The following is a 15,614-nucleotide window of genomic DNA, read 5'->3' on the forward strand; positions in this document are numbered from 1 at the left end:
ATGTTAAGGTCAGATAAAGACTGGCTGTACGTGACGACCATTTGGTCGTTTTACTTCCTAATGAGTTCGTCTTTTCAGATATGTAGTTAGCTTTTCTTCAAATATTGGGGGGTCCTGGTCAGAGCTTTTTTTTTTTCCTTAAACTTCTTTGCAGAGTGCAAAATACGAGCAGCAGACGCAAAGTACTTTAATCTTCTATTACTGTTATCTCCTGATTACACAGGACAGTCCCGAGCAGCCATGATACCTCCAAAACAGCCACGGCAACCGAAGGGAGCTTTGGATGACGCCATTGCCTTTGGAGGACTAGTAGACCAGGAGACAATGAACAACCTGCAGCCAACACCACCTCCACTGCCAAAGAAAACGATTTTGAGAGCTAACACCGAGCCAACTCCCAGAGATCTCCAGAAGCAGGCTCTGGAGAACAGCCTGTGCGTCGTGGCCAATCCCACCTACGATATCGACACCAACTGGGAAGCCAGCAGTGCCTGCTCTTCGGTCAGCCTGGAGCTCAAGGTACTGGACAATGAGTCGGGAGACTCCTTGGACAGGCCTTCAGAAAAACTGCGGGCAACCACCTCAGCAACTAACAGTGTTTCCAGCCTAACCACTATCAGTATTAAGGACCGGTGTTCCAACAGCATGGAGTCTCTAACGGGGAGACGCATCTCGCAGACTAAGCAGGGCAAAGGTGTCCAGAAGCCACAAAGGCAAGCACTTTATCGAGGAATTGAAAACCGGGAAGAGGTGGTAGGTAAAATCCGAAGCCTTCACGCTGATTCCCTGAAGAAGCTGGCACTTAAATGTGAAGACTTGTTCATGGCTGGCCAAAAAGACCAGCTGCGCTTCGGGGTGGACAGCTGGTCAGACTTCAGGCTCACCAGTGACAAGCCATGCTGCGAGGCGGGCGATGCAGTGTACTACCCAGCTTCTTATGCAAAAGATCCCCTCAACAATTACGCCGTCAAGGTAAGAGGGGCTTGAAAAATGGTAACCCTGGTCATCGGTGACAAAATGTGACAGCAATAACCATAATCTGCAACCCGCCCAGTAGTGACAGGTCCTGCCAATACCGCTGTGTGCTGCTTGCAGCAGTGCCGTGGGAAAAGCCAGATTCCCCCGATCCAGGCTCTCCCCTCTTCTCAGAACCATGTGTGGCATCGGCATCGGCCGTTTGTTTCACCTGCTGTTACCACAGCTCCCAAATCATTAAAACAACTCAACTCAGTCTTTACCATGGTTGTTGAGTAACGAAATAGGGAAGAAAAAGCGGTATTATTTTAATGTGTTCCAGCAGATCTTTGGAAACGTGCAGTGACAAACTCCGTAGGTTCCTCTGCGTGCAGGTGATACTAAATCATCACTCCTAGGAAAGATTCCAAAGTCTTCCGTGTTCAGAGCCGTGTTATTTTAAACGTAAATTCTAGGCTCGTGTATCTTTATGTTCCCATACAAGGTCTTATATTTTCACCAGTATTCATGACCAGCTTTTCAAAAGCTCTGTCTGGCCATCAGTGATACAAGATAAAACTATTAACTAAAAAAAAGTGGAACTTGTTAGTGTTACCTTTGTGGCCTTTACTAAACAACAATTTCTTTGTGCCTAGTTCACTCTCCAGTGAACACACAGAAGAAACAAGATTTGCTAGATTTCCTGCTAATGTGTTAATGGGCTGTTGGCAGTTATCTCACGAGATGTTGCTACTGTAGAGATTTTATATAGGTAATTATTTCTGGGTGCTGTATCGCTGCAGGTCTCAGTGCTTGTCTGGTAGGATGGCAGTGAGAAAGACAGCTGAGACCCAGCTCTGACAGGCTTGCTGTGAGACCCTGAGCAAGCCATCGGCCTCTGACTCCTCCCTGTTGAACCTGAGCTGAAGGGTGCTGCCATTCTCAGAAGGGTGGTGCTGCACATAACAAAACGTTACCACTCCTGCAGGATTGTGTTCAGGAAAGAGAGGGGAAAAAATAGTAAGATTGGTGCAACTCACCTGTTCTTCTGAAGTGTGCAGAGGCATCTTTTTAAGGTGGATTTGTGGGCGTAACCTTCTCTAGTTCTTTAGCTATCGAGGACCTCTTTTTGAAAAGATGTGACATGAAATCTGGGTGTCTTGTGGATGCCACATCTCGCCGAGAACCAGACCACGAATGCGCCTGGCAGTCCGCTCTGGGTGCGGAATCCACAGTGTGCCGTGACTCAGCGTGGGGAGTTTGGGGGTTTAATGCAATGATGCAGAAATGGTTCCTTCGAGGACCTAAAGTGGTATTTTTCTCTACAGGCAGGTTGGGGTTCAGCTACGTTGTGTTCTCTTCAGTTGGTGCGTGTTTTTATTACTGCATTCTCTATGCTAATGTATTGAGTTTATAGCATTGTTTGAACTGTGGTTACTGGGGTTTTTCCCCAAGATCACTTGTAGTAATTTCATCTTTGTCTTAACGTTTGCCCCAAGCTGATCTTTGACTTAGACGTCGTCAGATTTGTCCAAAATCTCTTAACAACAGCTTGCTCTTACTTTACGCAGAGATTTGGGGCGTTTAGCTTTAACAAGTACACCCGTTTTGCTATCATGGGTGCTCTTTGTGTGAGCCAAATTGCATAATCATCTACCCCCAACAGAAGAGCTGTGTACTCCTGCCATTTTAAACCCCTTGTTCCCCAAACAGGATGGCAAAAATAGTGAGATTAAAATTACTGCTGTGCCTAGTGAATCCCAACTACAGTCCTCCTGTTAGTTTTGATAAGCCGTAGAAACACACTTTGAAAGTGTAAATGAAGCCACGTCTTTGGACGGTGTAAATTTGTGTCGCCCTTTCGAGTTTTGTAGGACTACCCAAGCAACACTGGCTAACAATTCAGACACTTCTTCAGGTCTATGAGTTTCTAAATAAGTTTAATATTAAATTTGAGAAAAAGAATGATAATGGGAGTTTTTAATTGTTATTCTCTTTGTAGAAAACCAGAGAAATAGAAATGAAAACAGAAAAACTACTTTGATCAGAAAACTACCTTTCCAAATGGAAAAAAAAGCTTCTTTTCAAGAAAGGTTTCCATAAAATTCCAGAGCTTGAGGAATTTTTCCTTCACTAAGTGCAATACCACCTTCTGAGTAGCTGGTAGATCTGGGACAATATGGATAAACATTCCTCTGAAACCACAGTCTTACCGGTAATTCCAAATATGTAGTGGAAAGGTTACGCTAAAGTAACAGCAGCAGAGAGCACCAGCTTTTTGTACAAAGTGGATTGGACAAGTTCAGTTCCTGGTATCCCTGCGCAGATCAAATAAGGAAGTGATGTGAGAAGGATTGGTTTTATTTAAAAAACTTACTCAGAATGAGTAACAGGTAGACAAGCTAATTACTGTGTCAGTGGTGTAAACTACTTGCACTTGCAGTACTAAACTCCCAAGGAAATTACTGCACAACGTCATAGCTAACGTAAAGAACTCCTGACTCAGAGTCCCTGCGGAACAATACAGGCGTGAAAACGCAGCAGGGTTTTGCCCTGGAGCGTGTGTTTTGGCCAGGGGCGTGTGTGGCAGTGCCACTCAGGTAGGATAACTGGAACTGCAGGAGCGCAAACAGCTCAAAAGGAGCAATTAAAATGTATTGCTCTGATTGCAACAGGGCGGCAGCAGTTCTTCTCGCAGTAAAACCTCAGGATTTCTGCAAGGTTCCTGTCCCAGTATAAACCAGAGCACCGCTGAAGTGAACAGGATTGGGCTGGATTTGGCTGGCAGTTTCCTATTGCAGCTGACAATTGTTTTCTAGGTATGTTTAGTTTGTCACAGTGTGCTAAGGTGCTTTCTTCGGTAATTCCATTTCCTAGTGGAGCTTCTTGGCAGAAGTGCTATGAAAGGCCATCCCAGAAGTTCATGCTTCGGATGGAAATGAAGCTCTGTGCGTTGAACTTCCAGCCGTTCCGAGTTCCGTCACAGCCGTGCAGAATTCTGTATTTTGGCACATCGTAAAAAGATCAAAGCCCTATTTCAAGGCCAGACCAAAAAAATTAGGTCAATCGGAGATCAAACTGGCCTCCTTGGAAAACAAGGTTGTGCCAAGAACAAGCTCTCAATTTGGGATTAGCAAGCTCTCGTTCCACACCGAATTTCATTTGCAGTTGTCCCTCTGTGCAGTACAACGAGGTAGCACAGATGGTGCAGTCTTTGTGATCTTCTGTGTTTCTCATTTTCAGCGCTTGTAAATTCATTTCCCACAATATTCATCGTACTTTAAGTTCACTGATGCCCTGTAAAATGCACAGGACAGAGTGGAAATGAAATTCCCTGCTGGTAAAGTGGAAGTCAGCCGATGGCTCAGTGAGCTCCAGGACTCATAAAGGAAAAATAAAAGCTAATGCAGAGCAGTTTCTAGATGCTCTGAAACATTAGTTGCTTCTTAGGGATGGGGGCGGGGGGAATGGAAGTGGCGGGGTATAAAGCAAGCTGTCCTGGCCCTGTCGATGTGACGGAAGTGGATCCCCTAAAGAAAAGAAACATGACAACAGTGAAAAGGGAGGTGGAAGCCTTCTGTTCCTTCCTGCTTTCTCTCTCCCTTTTTCTCGCGGCTTCCTTGCATCACGTGGAAGGGCTTTTTACCAACATTACTTCAGCTTTTGAACAACCAGCTCTTTATCAGCTTTAGAAGTCAGGCTTGCCAAGCCCGCACCAACACCTTTCTTTCAGCTGTTACCACAGCGCGTATCTTCATAGCGCAGCTGATTGTGTCTCGTTAAAGCACAGGGCAAATGACTGACTGGTCTTACTTGCTGTTGATGTTTCAGTCAACGTGTTCTCACCTTTTTCTTTTCCTGTGCCCCAAAATAGGAATTCAACAGACTATACATGTAAAAGGCAACAGGATTTCCGTATTTTTTTAGAGTAGAAGACTGGAACAAACAAAAGCTTTAAGAATCACGAAGAGAAAAACTGGGCCATGTATTTACTCACAGTTTTGACATAGCACCAACTGTCACAGACAAAAGAATTCTGCATCCACCCCTTTATCACTTCATCACAAGCAGTCTAAAACTCACGGGAGCTCTCGAGGCCATCAAATTTAACAGTTTGTTCCCTAAATCTTTTGAAATGTGAATACAGACTTTGGTTGCCTAACTTACTATAACTCAAACCATGTTGACAGTGTTCAATCGTGGTCACTCAGGTGGTAGTTCTAGGCGATGGTGGAGCAATTCCAGTACAAAACGCAAGGGTGAGCAGGATTACCCGTTAGGAGTATCAATCACCAGCATTCCGTACGCTGCGGCAAAATGGGAATACGCAGCTCTGAGCAGAAGCTGCAACTCAGAATTATAAAGTACAGGAAGTTTGTCAGTAAATAAAATTTACTTTCTATCAACTGTCTGTGACTAGATCAATAAGAAAACTTATTGTCTCCACTGCTTTCAGTACCCTTTCCCTGTCCTAATAAAGTATCGGTTAATCAGAATCTGAACTCTGCCGTCTAAAACCCCGGGGCTTCCCTGGACTCCTGCAGCTGTATTTCACTGCAGAAGCCCGAAGAGCAGCCAGACACGTAGTGGAACATCGGATTGCTGCCGGCTGGTCTGTTAGAAACCATTTTCGGAGTTCAGACAGGTGACTCTTGTCGTCATGCTCCAGTTCTGGGGTGCTGCTCCCTGACAGCCAAGCTTCCCAGTCCCCTTGTCCCTTACCAGGTGTCCCCTGTACAAACATTAGGGTTTGTATAGTCAGCGATTTAATCAGCCGAAATTAACCCATCTGCCTCTTGCACTTCTCCCTGCAGGTGGCTAGTCAAAAGCAAGGGGCAGTGAACGCGGCCAGTCACATCCCAGCCCTCTTGTCTTTGTAGATGCCGCACGCGTGTTCATGTACCGCACGTTGTCCTCTGTTCAACAGGAGGAGTCCGGTCCAAAAACCATCGCTACTGGGCATTTGAGGAATGAGAGGGGGTCTTCTTTATTGGTCTTTTATTAATCTTTGGTTATTTTTAAGAGCAGAATAAAGTGTTTTTATGAATGCAGACATTAGCATTTATTTTAATCATAGTCCTATGTAGTCTTTAATTTCTGTTTTGTCGGTATGAAGAGAGGAGTCTGAAACAAACTTGTATTGAAGGTCTGACATTGGGGAGTTTGGCTCCGCTGTGGATTCAGAGCTCAGAGCGGACACTGCCGTGAAGGTTTTCACGAACCACAGTAGCAGTGGGGTTAATAATACGGCTTGTTCACAAGGATCGTTGTGTGTAAAGTTCTGTTCTGCCTGATGCTGGAGGGGTCCGAACTGGAGCACTGTATTCATTATAGGGTACTGCTCCTCCGAAAGATGTCATAAATGGGGAAAACCCAGAAAAGAGCAGCAAGAATCTGAGGGTTAGGAACAAAGCTGGGAGGAACGAGGCCTGGTTATTTCTGAGGAGAAAACAATGAACTGCGGGAAGTTACCTTTTCCCAGGTGTAAAGGTATAATTCTAAAGGATGGAAATGGGCGGTTTTCATATCAGCTTGGAGAGGGCTGTCAGTTTAAGTAAAACAGCCTTAAGATTGAATAGCAGGAAGAAAGAGAAAGGAGAAGATGGAGGAGGACAGCTCTCGTTCGGGTGGTTTTAGCAGGTCGGAAGGGTGCTTCTCAGGAACGATCCAGCTGGCCATGCACAGATTTGCCTTGCAGGCCGATTCTGCCGGCTCAGAGGAAAAGGGAACGGCAGCCGAGGCAGCGCACTCTGCCCTAGTGGCTGAATGCCTTCAGGTGTGGGGTGTTACGGCCAGTCCTTTCCCGAGGTGAAGGAAGCATTGCCACCGCAGCCTGTGGAAGTGTGCTTTGCTACCGTCACCGTTCTGCGATTGGCCCCGTCTTCTGAATCGAGGGAACCCAGGCTGATTTTGAGAGGGGCAAAGCCTATCTCCTGATATTTCAACTGAAATTCCAGTAACGCGTTGGAGAACCCTTTTCTGAAGTGGGAAAAAGAGGCTGCCTAGGACTGAAATTAGAAACCAGGAATAAACCCCGATTCCTTTGCCTTTCTTCTTCTATACCAAGGAGAAATTCTTTTGATAAACTTTAAAAAAGGCCTCGTTCACCAAATAGGGAAGTATTAACTGAGTTTATATTTTGGATTAGGTCAGTTAAGTGTGTTTCCAAACCAAAGGCTGGATTACAACACGTGAAACCTTTTCTGCAGTTGGAATTGATTATCCCCATGGCTGGTTGTACAAGAAAAAGGCCGTGGACTTGAAGGGCATAGAAGACAAAACCATTCTCGTTTTCCTTCATACCCGCTCTCCCAGTCAGGTTTGACACACACTGGTGGGGTCTATACAACACTTCTGTCTCCTATGCAGTATTAAGTACTTAATAAATCTGGGCACCTCAGTCTCCAAGACAATCAGATAACATTTCCTTTCCATGTGTAATTCAAAGGTCAATGCTGTGTTTTTACTGTATTTCTTTAAACTTTTGTAGCCCCTGAGAGAAGGCGAGGGACTTTCTGTGGATAACTCACTTCACCTTTAACAGTAAAATACATTTGAAAATCTAAATTGGCAAGAGCCACAGTACAAAGAGGGTAACTACCAACATTTCCGGAAGATTATGACCTTCCTCTCTTAAATTTAATTGACTAGAAAATGCCTTCTTCACAGTAGTTTTGTTTGTGCGTGGCACTTACAAACAGGCAGGTTAAGCTATAGTGTATCAGGAAATTTAAATGCTTGTGAAGTATGGAAATATGCCCGGTATCAAAGAGAGGATAATCCAAATACTGCTGCTACTTGTGTTAAGTCCTGTCGGTGCATTATACCAATGGAATACTGGGGATCTAACCTTTTAAAGATTAAAACATACACTGAACCCTTCATGCTGCGACCCGTCTCACCAAAGACAGTAGAGCTAAGGTAAAAACGCAAAGGTCAATGCTCCAGAGTTTTTGTAGGGCTGTAATTTTAATCAGTAAATGCCTTAGGCCCTAATAGAGGTTGTCCGGTAACCTTTGTGAGGTGGTTGGAGCTGCTAGTTGTTACGGCAGCACAAACAATAGGGATAATTATTATGGTGGTAACGTGTGTATCAACAGGGTATTTCTGGACAGAAGTTAAATACAGCTCTATGTGGCAAAATAAAAACATGTACTTAGGATCCTGACAACTGATGGAAAGCATGTTGTAGTGAGTTTCCATTCGTCCCCTGACCCACAGCCCGTCTTGCCAACAGCCCCTGCAGCGCACGTGTACCCCCCTCCCTGCAGACACGATGCCTTAGCTTGACAGAGCGGCAGCTCACAGATTTCAGGTTCCAACTGCAGCGGGCACGGAGCATGCATCCAGTCCCCAGCTCCCCTGACAGGCAGCAACTTGTTATGCCACGCCGACTCGGTCATGGGCAGCTGTTCGATCACACCCTCCAATATTCTATGCCTGTTTCTGTGTATCTCCTGTTACACCGAGCTGAGAGAAGATGACAAAATAAAATGATCTGGATAAACAAGTAAGTGTGAAGTAAGCTTTGCTGCGTTTACCATACATCAGCTGCCGTTCTGACTGAAAACACAACGGCCTGAACTGTATTTTCCATTGAGTAATCGCTGCACAGGCAGAGCTGCCTGCACATACTGGTCTGCAGCTGCTGACTATCCAGTGAAACCGCTCCTGTGCCTTAGCAGTTCAGTACAGAAAGGTCCACTGCTTGGTTTTAGGGCTAGACTTGTGGGTACCCTACCCAACAAAGTACATACGAGCGAAAATAAATACATAGAATTGACAAATGGAGGAGTTATGTCTGCTGTGTTTATTTTCTCCCCCCAGATTTGTAAGAGCAAAGCTAAGGAATCCCAGCAGTATTATCACAGCCTGTCTATCCGGCAGAGCCTGGCTATCAACTTCAACATCCAGCAGGACTGCGGCCATTTCCTTGCCGAAGTGCCCGTTCGTCTCCTTCCATGGGAGGACGCCGATGCACCAGAGGTGGAAGAAGAAGAGCGGGAAGAAGAGGAGAAAGAGCCTGAGCAAAAGAATGGAGACGCTCCTTCTGGTACAGAGGCTTCACAGAAAGACAGCTCAAGCAACCAGGGGACCATCAGCAAGCCACGCAGCCGTGTCGTCGTCATCACGCGGGAGGTCCCATACTTAACCGTGGCAGACTTCGTGCGAGAGTCTGTACCCCGCCATGCTAAAAGCCCAGATTTATATGAGAGGCAGGTCTGTCTACTCCTCTTACAGCTGTGTTTGGGCCTGGAGCACCTGAAGCCCTACCATATCACACACTGTGATCTGCGGTTAGAGAACTTGCTGCTGGTTCATTCCAGACCGGGAGGCAGCCCGCTGAGCTCTGAGTCCATGGAACCCAATCCCAACACCGCTTGCCCAGCCAGATTAATAGTAAGCAATTTCTCCCAGGCCAAGCAGAAGAGTCATATGGTAGATCCTGAGGTCCTACGGGATCAGTCCCGCCTGGCTCCAGAAATCATCACTGCTACACAGTACAAAAAGTGTGATGAGTTCCAGACTGGCATCCTCATCTACGAAATGCTGCACTTGCCCAATCCCTTTGATGAGAATCCAGAGCTGAAGGAGAAGGAGTATACCCGTGCTGACCTCCCCAAGATTCCTTGCCGCTCCCTCTACTCTCAAGGGCTTCAACAACTTGCCAGCTGCCTGCTGAATCCCAACCCTTCAGAGAGGATTCTGATATCAGAAGCCAAGGGAGTCCTTCAGTGTTTGCTTTGGGGTCCACGTGAGGACTTGTTCCATGCTCTGAGTACATCTTCTAACCCCTCACGGAGAGATGCTGTACTGCAGAACTGGCTGGATATAAAAAGGACGCTGCTGATGATCAAGTTTGCAGAGAAGTCCTTGGACAGGGACTGTGGAGTTATTCTGGAAGACTGGCTTTGTTGTCAGTATCTGGCTTTTGCCACTACGGACTCACTTCATCGCATTGTGAGAATCATGCAGCAGCACTAGTCTGTAAAGCCTGTTGCTTTTCATGAAGCATCTCCCGCCTCCACCCCAGCCCTTGCTGCAGCCTCCCCTAGGGCCCACACTTTGTACAAGTGCTAAAGAATAGCCTAGATATCAAAGCCAGCAACTCTGAGCAAACAGGTTCTAATTTGGAGAAACTGCACCCTGTGCCCACTGTGACAGAAACTTTATTTTGCCAGGGCTGTTAGGGATTGATGAGATAGACGTGACTGCATTTGCATCAGACAGTACGCACTTGATTCATATCTGGCTGAAAAGGAGAGCAAACTTTGATACCACTATTTTTACCACTGCAGTAAACAAATTGCCCTCCTCTCCTGGGTAGTTTCTGTCATTTCTGATTGCAGCGTTGGTTAGTGAATAGCAGTGACCATAAGCAGAGATGGGTTAGTTGTAAACGTGAGGCAAATGACCCACCATGCCACAAAACACTCATTTGCTTCCATTCCGTGTACCACACAACGTTTTCTCTCGGCTTGGCCCATCCCCCCAAAGCAGGCTGGACTCTTCCCATGGTCTGTTCTCCAACCAAACGGATCCGGATCTTCCTCTCACACTTTACCCCTCCTTCTTCTCCTCCCAGCTGTGGTTATCTTGCTGACTGCGGCATCGGCATCGGTGGGCAGGAAGCATCTGTGTTCGGTCCTCTTCCCTCCTCCTCTGACTCACTGCCTGCCCCTATCCCTCCTACCCATGGATCCCTGAGTTCAGCAGTGCTGCCTCAATCAGACCATTACCCTTAGCTTGGAGCAGCGCGTTAAAAGCAGAACGTACTTGCTTTGTCTGTCCCTTTTCCTCCTGACACTCACCGGTCTGGACTCCTGGTGCCCTGCAGCTGTAACTGTGTTTGTACGGTACCACACACGGTGGGCAAGTGGAATTCCCCTTCCGTGGCAAAAGGCACTAAAGCCTGACTTGAAATGAATCAGACGTACGTAACCTTCTCTGACAGTCGCTGCTACGAATCAGGGATGAAAATAACAGCCACCTCTTCTGTTTTATATTGGTCTGCTCTTGTCACTCGTGCCATATTGCAAAGTGGGACTGCAACTGGCTCTGCTGGTATGTTGGCAGGAGACTGCAGTGTTTAGAGCTTGTCTGTGTGTAGCTAACAGGCCACATGGAGACACTTTCACTGCATACACAGTTCTCTGAAGGGTAAAAACAAGGGGGCAAAAACACTGTTTTTCAATTATTGAGGGAGCTGTTACGTTTGGCAGCCACAACTAACAGTATCGTGATCCGTTTTTCCCACCGCGGTGTTTGGCTGCATATCTCTTGTCTGTTTTAACTACTGTTTTCTAATGTTGCTATAGACAACACCCTAAAAAGGGAATGTTGTCAGAATAGAGTTGTGCAGACAGAGTTCTGGACTGGAGCAGTAATCAGCGAGGATTAGACAGAATCTTAAAAAACCCAACCTGAAGGAGCTTTTCACTTTCAGAGGTAGCTGCTGACTCCCTGCCCTGCCCTGATGGCCGTTTCCTGCGAGCCTCTGCAGCTGTCTGGATGTTACCTTTGCTCAGTATTGCTAGGCTCTGAATTGTTTCCTGGGTCACTCAAAGCATTGGTCTGGATGCAGGCGGAAAAGTGCCAGCGAGTTTCCTGACCCAGGTGTGGAAAGCAGACAGCCCCAGTTCCGAGCCTGTGCTTCTTTCCTATGGATCTATGTGCAATTCTTGTATGTATTTTTAAAGCTGTATGTTACAGTGTTCACTTTACACACCAGCCTTTACCTGATGCTAGATCTGTAGCCCGTTCCTTTACGTTCCTGGCACATAAATGCACAGGTATCTATGTGTTCTTTTGATGGATGGATATTTCATTTTAATTGTTAAAACTGTGAGAAGTCAATTCACTTCAGCCTTGAAACAAATAGCCACTTTATACAGCGTGTGCATGCTTCGACCAGGTGCATGGAAACTGAACAAACAGTCCTGCAGGCTTAAAGTTAGCAAAACGAGCTCTGGATGCACACCCAACATCTGGAGGGGTTGAACTGTCTATATTCTTCTTCTCTGGCATCTATCAGAGCTAAGCTGAATAGTGTGTGGAAGCCTACATCGATTGTGCTGTAGTATAGACTGTCTTTGTGACCTTTCTGAAGATTTTTTTTAAACTTCTGATTATTATTCTCTTGTTTGATTCACCTGTATCAGTGAAGGATCAGGCAAGGATAAGAATAATATATTTTAATGTGATATGTTTTCCTTTCTCTTTGGCAAAAAGGTTAGGATGGCGGCATCGATGCAGAGAAAGAGGACAATGCATTAACAGCCCACGTGCAATGTATGTAGTTGAGGTACTTCCACTACATCAGGAAAGAAAGTTCCTACACTACTGCTGAGCAGCTTGTAGAAGAGCCTTTACCAAGAAGCGCACCCGCGTTGGGTGCGGCCCTGCTTTATGTGGACGCAGGAGGGTGATGCTCTCAGAGCTGAAACACACCGAGCATGACGAGTCCCTCGCCTACTATCTACTAGCTATTAGTGACAGCGTGTGGAGTTCGAGTAGGGCTTCCTGTTCTCTGTGGTCTGGTTTTGTGTTTGGTCCGTGGTGCGTGTGTGCACATAACTTACAGGCTAACTCATACAGGCTGCACGAGCAGTTCTCGGACCACTGGCGTTGCAGTGGGCTCATTCCTTGAAGCCAGTAGGTGTTTCTGTGTTTAAGGGGACATGTCCTCAGCGTCGCTTCCATGTCAACACACACGCAAAGTGAAATTCTGAATGTTTTGCAACCACCCGTATTTAATGCAGCTGGTCCGAGGCCTTTGTATCTCTAGCTACGTAATTCCCATTTGTATCTGTTGTGATGAACCAATACTCATTTTAGCTCTGCAGTATAATCAAGCATGGATAGATGTTCACTACCAAACTCTTCTTGTGCAGCACTGGGTAAACTTTAGCAATTTGTAATGTCGTGTGGTTTGTTGTTGTTTGGGGTTTTTTTTCTTTAAAAAAGAAAGAATGGTCCAAGTAGTCAAACACAGCTTGGCCTGAGCTATTCCTTGAGGGGCTTGAGGCTGACTTTTCCGAGACACCCATAACTAATGATTGTAACTGTGCTTATGGTGGTTCTCCATCCTGGCAACAGATTGTGCCACACAGATATATGAGAATGTATGTATTACAGTGATTGTTAATCCTACCAATGCTACAGCATAATTGCTAAGCAAAAGGAAAAAAACCCGCTCTGTTCGTAACTGGGATCCTGTGTGTGACAGGAACAAAACCCCTGGCTGTGCATGTTACAACTGACTCGAGTATGTGCACAGATCTTGAAATTTTTTTTAGCAATGTCGCACTTTCAGTTGAGCTCAAGAAGTAGGAAGAGCTGCAAATCTAAGATAACAGTATTGACTGTAAATATATATTTTTCTATTAATAAAAGCTGTCATTCAAATATTTTTAACATGAACTCTAAAGATTTTTCCCATGGAAACTAATTCCTGGAAAAATCAAATGCTTGTTTGAAGAATTAGGATGAGTGGTTTCTGATCCTATTAGAGCCATTAAAACCCTCTCTAATGTTACAGAGAGCGCACAGTGATTGGATTCACAATGTTCAGTGCCTTGTCAAACAACTAAAATGTAGCTGGTCAGGTGGTGGGAATCCTGTTCCCTTCAGAATAGCCCTAGAAATAACACTGCCCGCACTGAGGCTTTACCAAATGAGATGCTGTACTTGGCGTGATAACGAGATCATGATAATGATTATTCCCTGAGATTTGGGGTTGGAGTTTCTGTGAACTAGTTCCTTTAACCCGCTTGTGGTACAGCGTAAACCTGAAATAACAAAGTTGTGGGCTGTCATATTTGGGATCTGCACAAGGAGAATAACCGCAGCTAGCAAGTCGGTGGGTCTAGCCTGACCCCAGCATCAAAAGCAGCCTATTGCTTTGACAATCTACTGCAGACACGCAGCTTCGCGACAATGAGGAATCTGGTGAGTCTGGAAGAAGCGGTGAAGGTGAGGTGTGCTGCTCCTGCTGTCGGTAGCAGACGCGTGCTGCACACCGTACTCTGTGGTGTGAGATGCAAACCTCTGTTCAAACTCACAGCTACTCCCGAGAGGTTACGGAATGTGGTTTCCGTTTGTATTTCTTAAATAGGAATTATTTATTCACTAATTACCTTTCAGACCTCAGATCTGATCCAGTCAATATGCACAACCAGGTGAATATAAAGAGAATCCACTAGTAAAAACTTGCCTACAAATTTTCAGGAGCGAGGGAATACAGGATTTTGTTCTGGAGCCTCTGGAATGTCCAAATACAGAGGCCTGGTCTCACCTCAGCGTTCAGACGTGATGACATCAGGAACTCAGGGTCGGATATCACGTTGCTGGCCCACACACAACAGTGCACATAGCATTTACGGAAATGTTCCACCTTAAATCTTTCATGCTCCTCACATCCCAGCAGCACCCACAAGGTTTAAAAGGACCATCTAGACATTTCAAGAGAGGGGAATTCCCACATATCAGAGAGAAAAATGCATTATTTAAATATATCTTCTGTGTGTTAGGGTTCAGCTACTTGGAGAATTTATTCAGCAGCTTCACACTGTAGGCCCTCAGCTGTAGCATGTAAAAATAGGATTTGCTGCTGAAATAATGGATCCGTTTCTCAATTCTTGTGCTGAGATGCCCAACCTTAAATTAATTTTTTTTGTTTGTAATAGCAATTAAATTCATGTGTAAATATAAATAGTGCTGGTTTTATTTAAATCGGTTGTCGCTTTTCTGAGGGATACAATGGAAACTGAATCTGACCTTTTAATGCACTTTTCCTTTCCCCAAGCAGGATTTAAGCTGTTTCTCTGTAGAAACAGTACATGACGTTACTCCCCGCGTGACTAGGCCATCTCTTTTACTCTGATTTTGCAGAGGTAGTTTGTGTGGTTCTGCTAAAACTCCCGTCAAAGCTAGAACACAGTCAGAGCCCTGCAGTCCACCTGCGAGAGGTGCGACGATGATTTAGTCATTTGGTAAAGCACCACCCACGAGGTGCAGAATAGGATCGAAAATAGGAATACACCTGTGGGAATATTCTGTCAGCAATGCTCTGGATGCCCAGCACTTCGAGGGAGGAATACAGAGAAACACTTCTCAAAAGAACACTTACTGGGGAGGTGTTTCTTTAGGGCACCCTCAGCTCCAGAAGGAGGAGGAAGTCTTGCCCGCTGCTGCGGCGCAGGGAATGTCTGGCAGCCATTTGCATGGATTTTACTCTTCACCTGGATGCGGTGTGAGGAGGGTGGTGATTCGGCACAGCTGTAGGATGTCGTTTAAATAACCTCCTGTAAGTCTGCTTGCACTGGTGCTCCACTCGGCGTTTCGCTGAAACCACGGAGTGCTCTCAGATCAAGCAGAGTTGCCAGTGCGAAATGAAATACTCACCTGTACAGAAGCCTTTTACCACTCTACAGAACTGAGAATTCGGTTTGTTCTTCAGACTACAAAGATACTCTTTTTGTTGTTCCGTAAATACAAGGGGAAGATTTCAGGGATTTAGAAGAGGTTGAAACTTTTTTTATATGGAGGAAATATTTGTTCATACATACATATATATGTCCACGCACCCATATATATATATGTATGTATATGAATTTTTGTATCCCAAAAGTATTCTTTACCCCTTTTTGCTTGAAAAT

General features: G+C 45.5%; 1 protein-coding gene across 1 annotated transcript; it reads left to right on the plus strand.

The window, feature by feature from the left end:
• Nucleotides 1-223: 223 nt before the first annotated feature.
• On the plus strand, nucleotides 224-9,939 carry LOC104497525 (pseudopodium-enriched atypical kinase 1-like; the record flags this gene model as incomplete). The annotated part of the gene is made up of 2 exons (XM_010140791.1): nucleotides 224-972; nucleotides 8,782-9,939. Coding segments are annotated over 2 exons (1,907 nt in total), but the record flags the coding sequence as incomplete, so codon positions are not given.
• Between the last annotated feature and the right edge of the window lie 5,675 nt (nucleotides 9,940-15,614).

Source organism: Buceros rhinoceros, unplaced genomic scaffold, assembly GCF_000710305.1.
Source record: "Buceros rhinoceros silvestris isolate BGI_N320 unplaced genomic scaffold, ASM71030v1 scaffold28957, whole genome shotgun sequence".
NCBI classification, from domain to species: Eukaryota; Metazoa; Chordata; class Aves; order Bucerotiformes; family Bucerotidae; genus Buceros; species Buceros rhinoceros.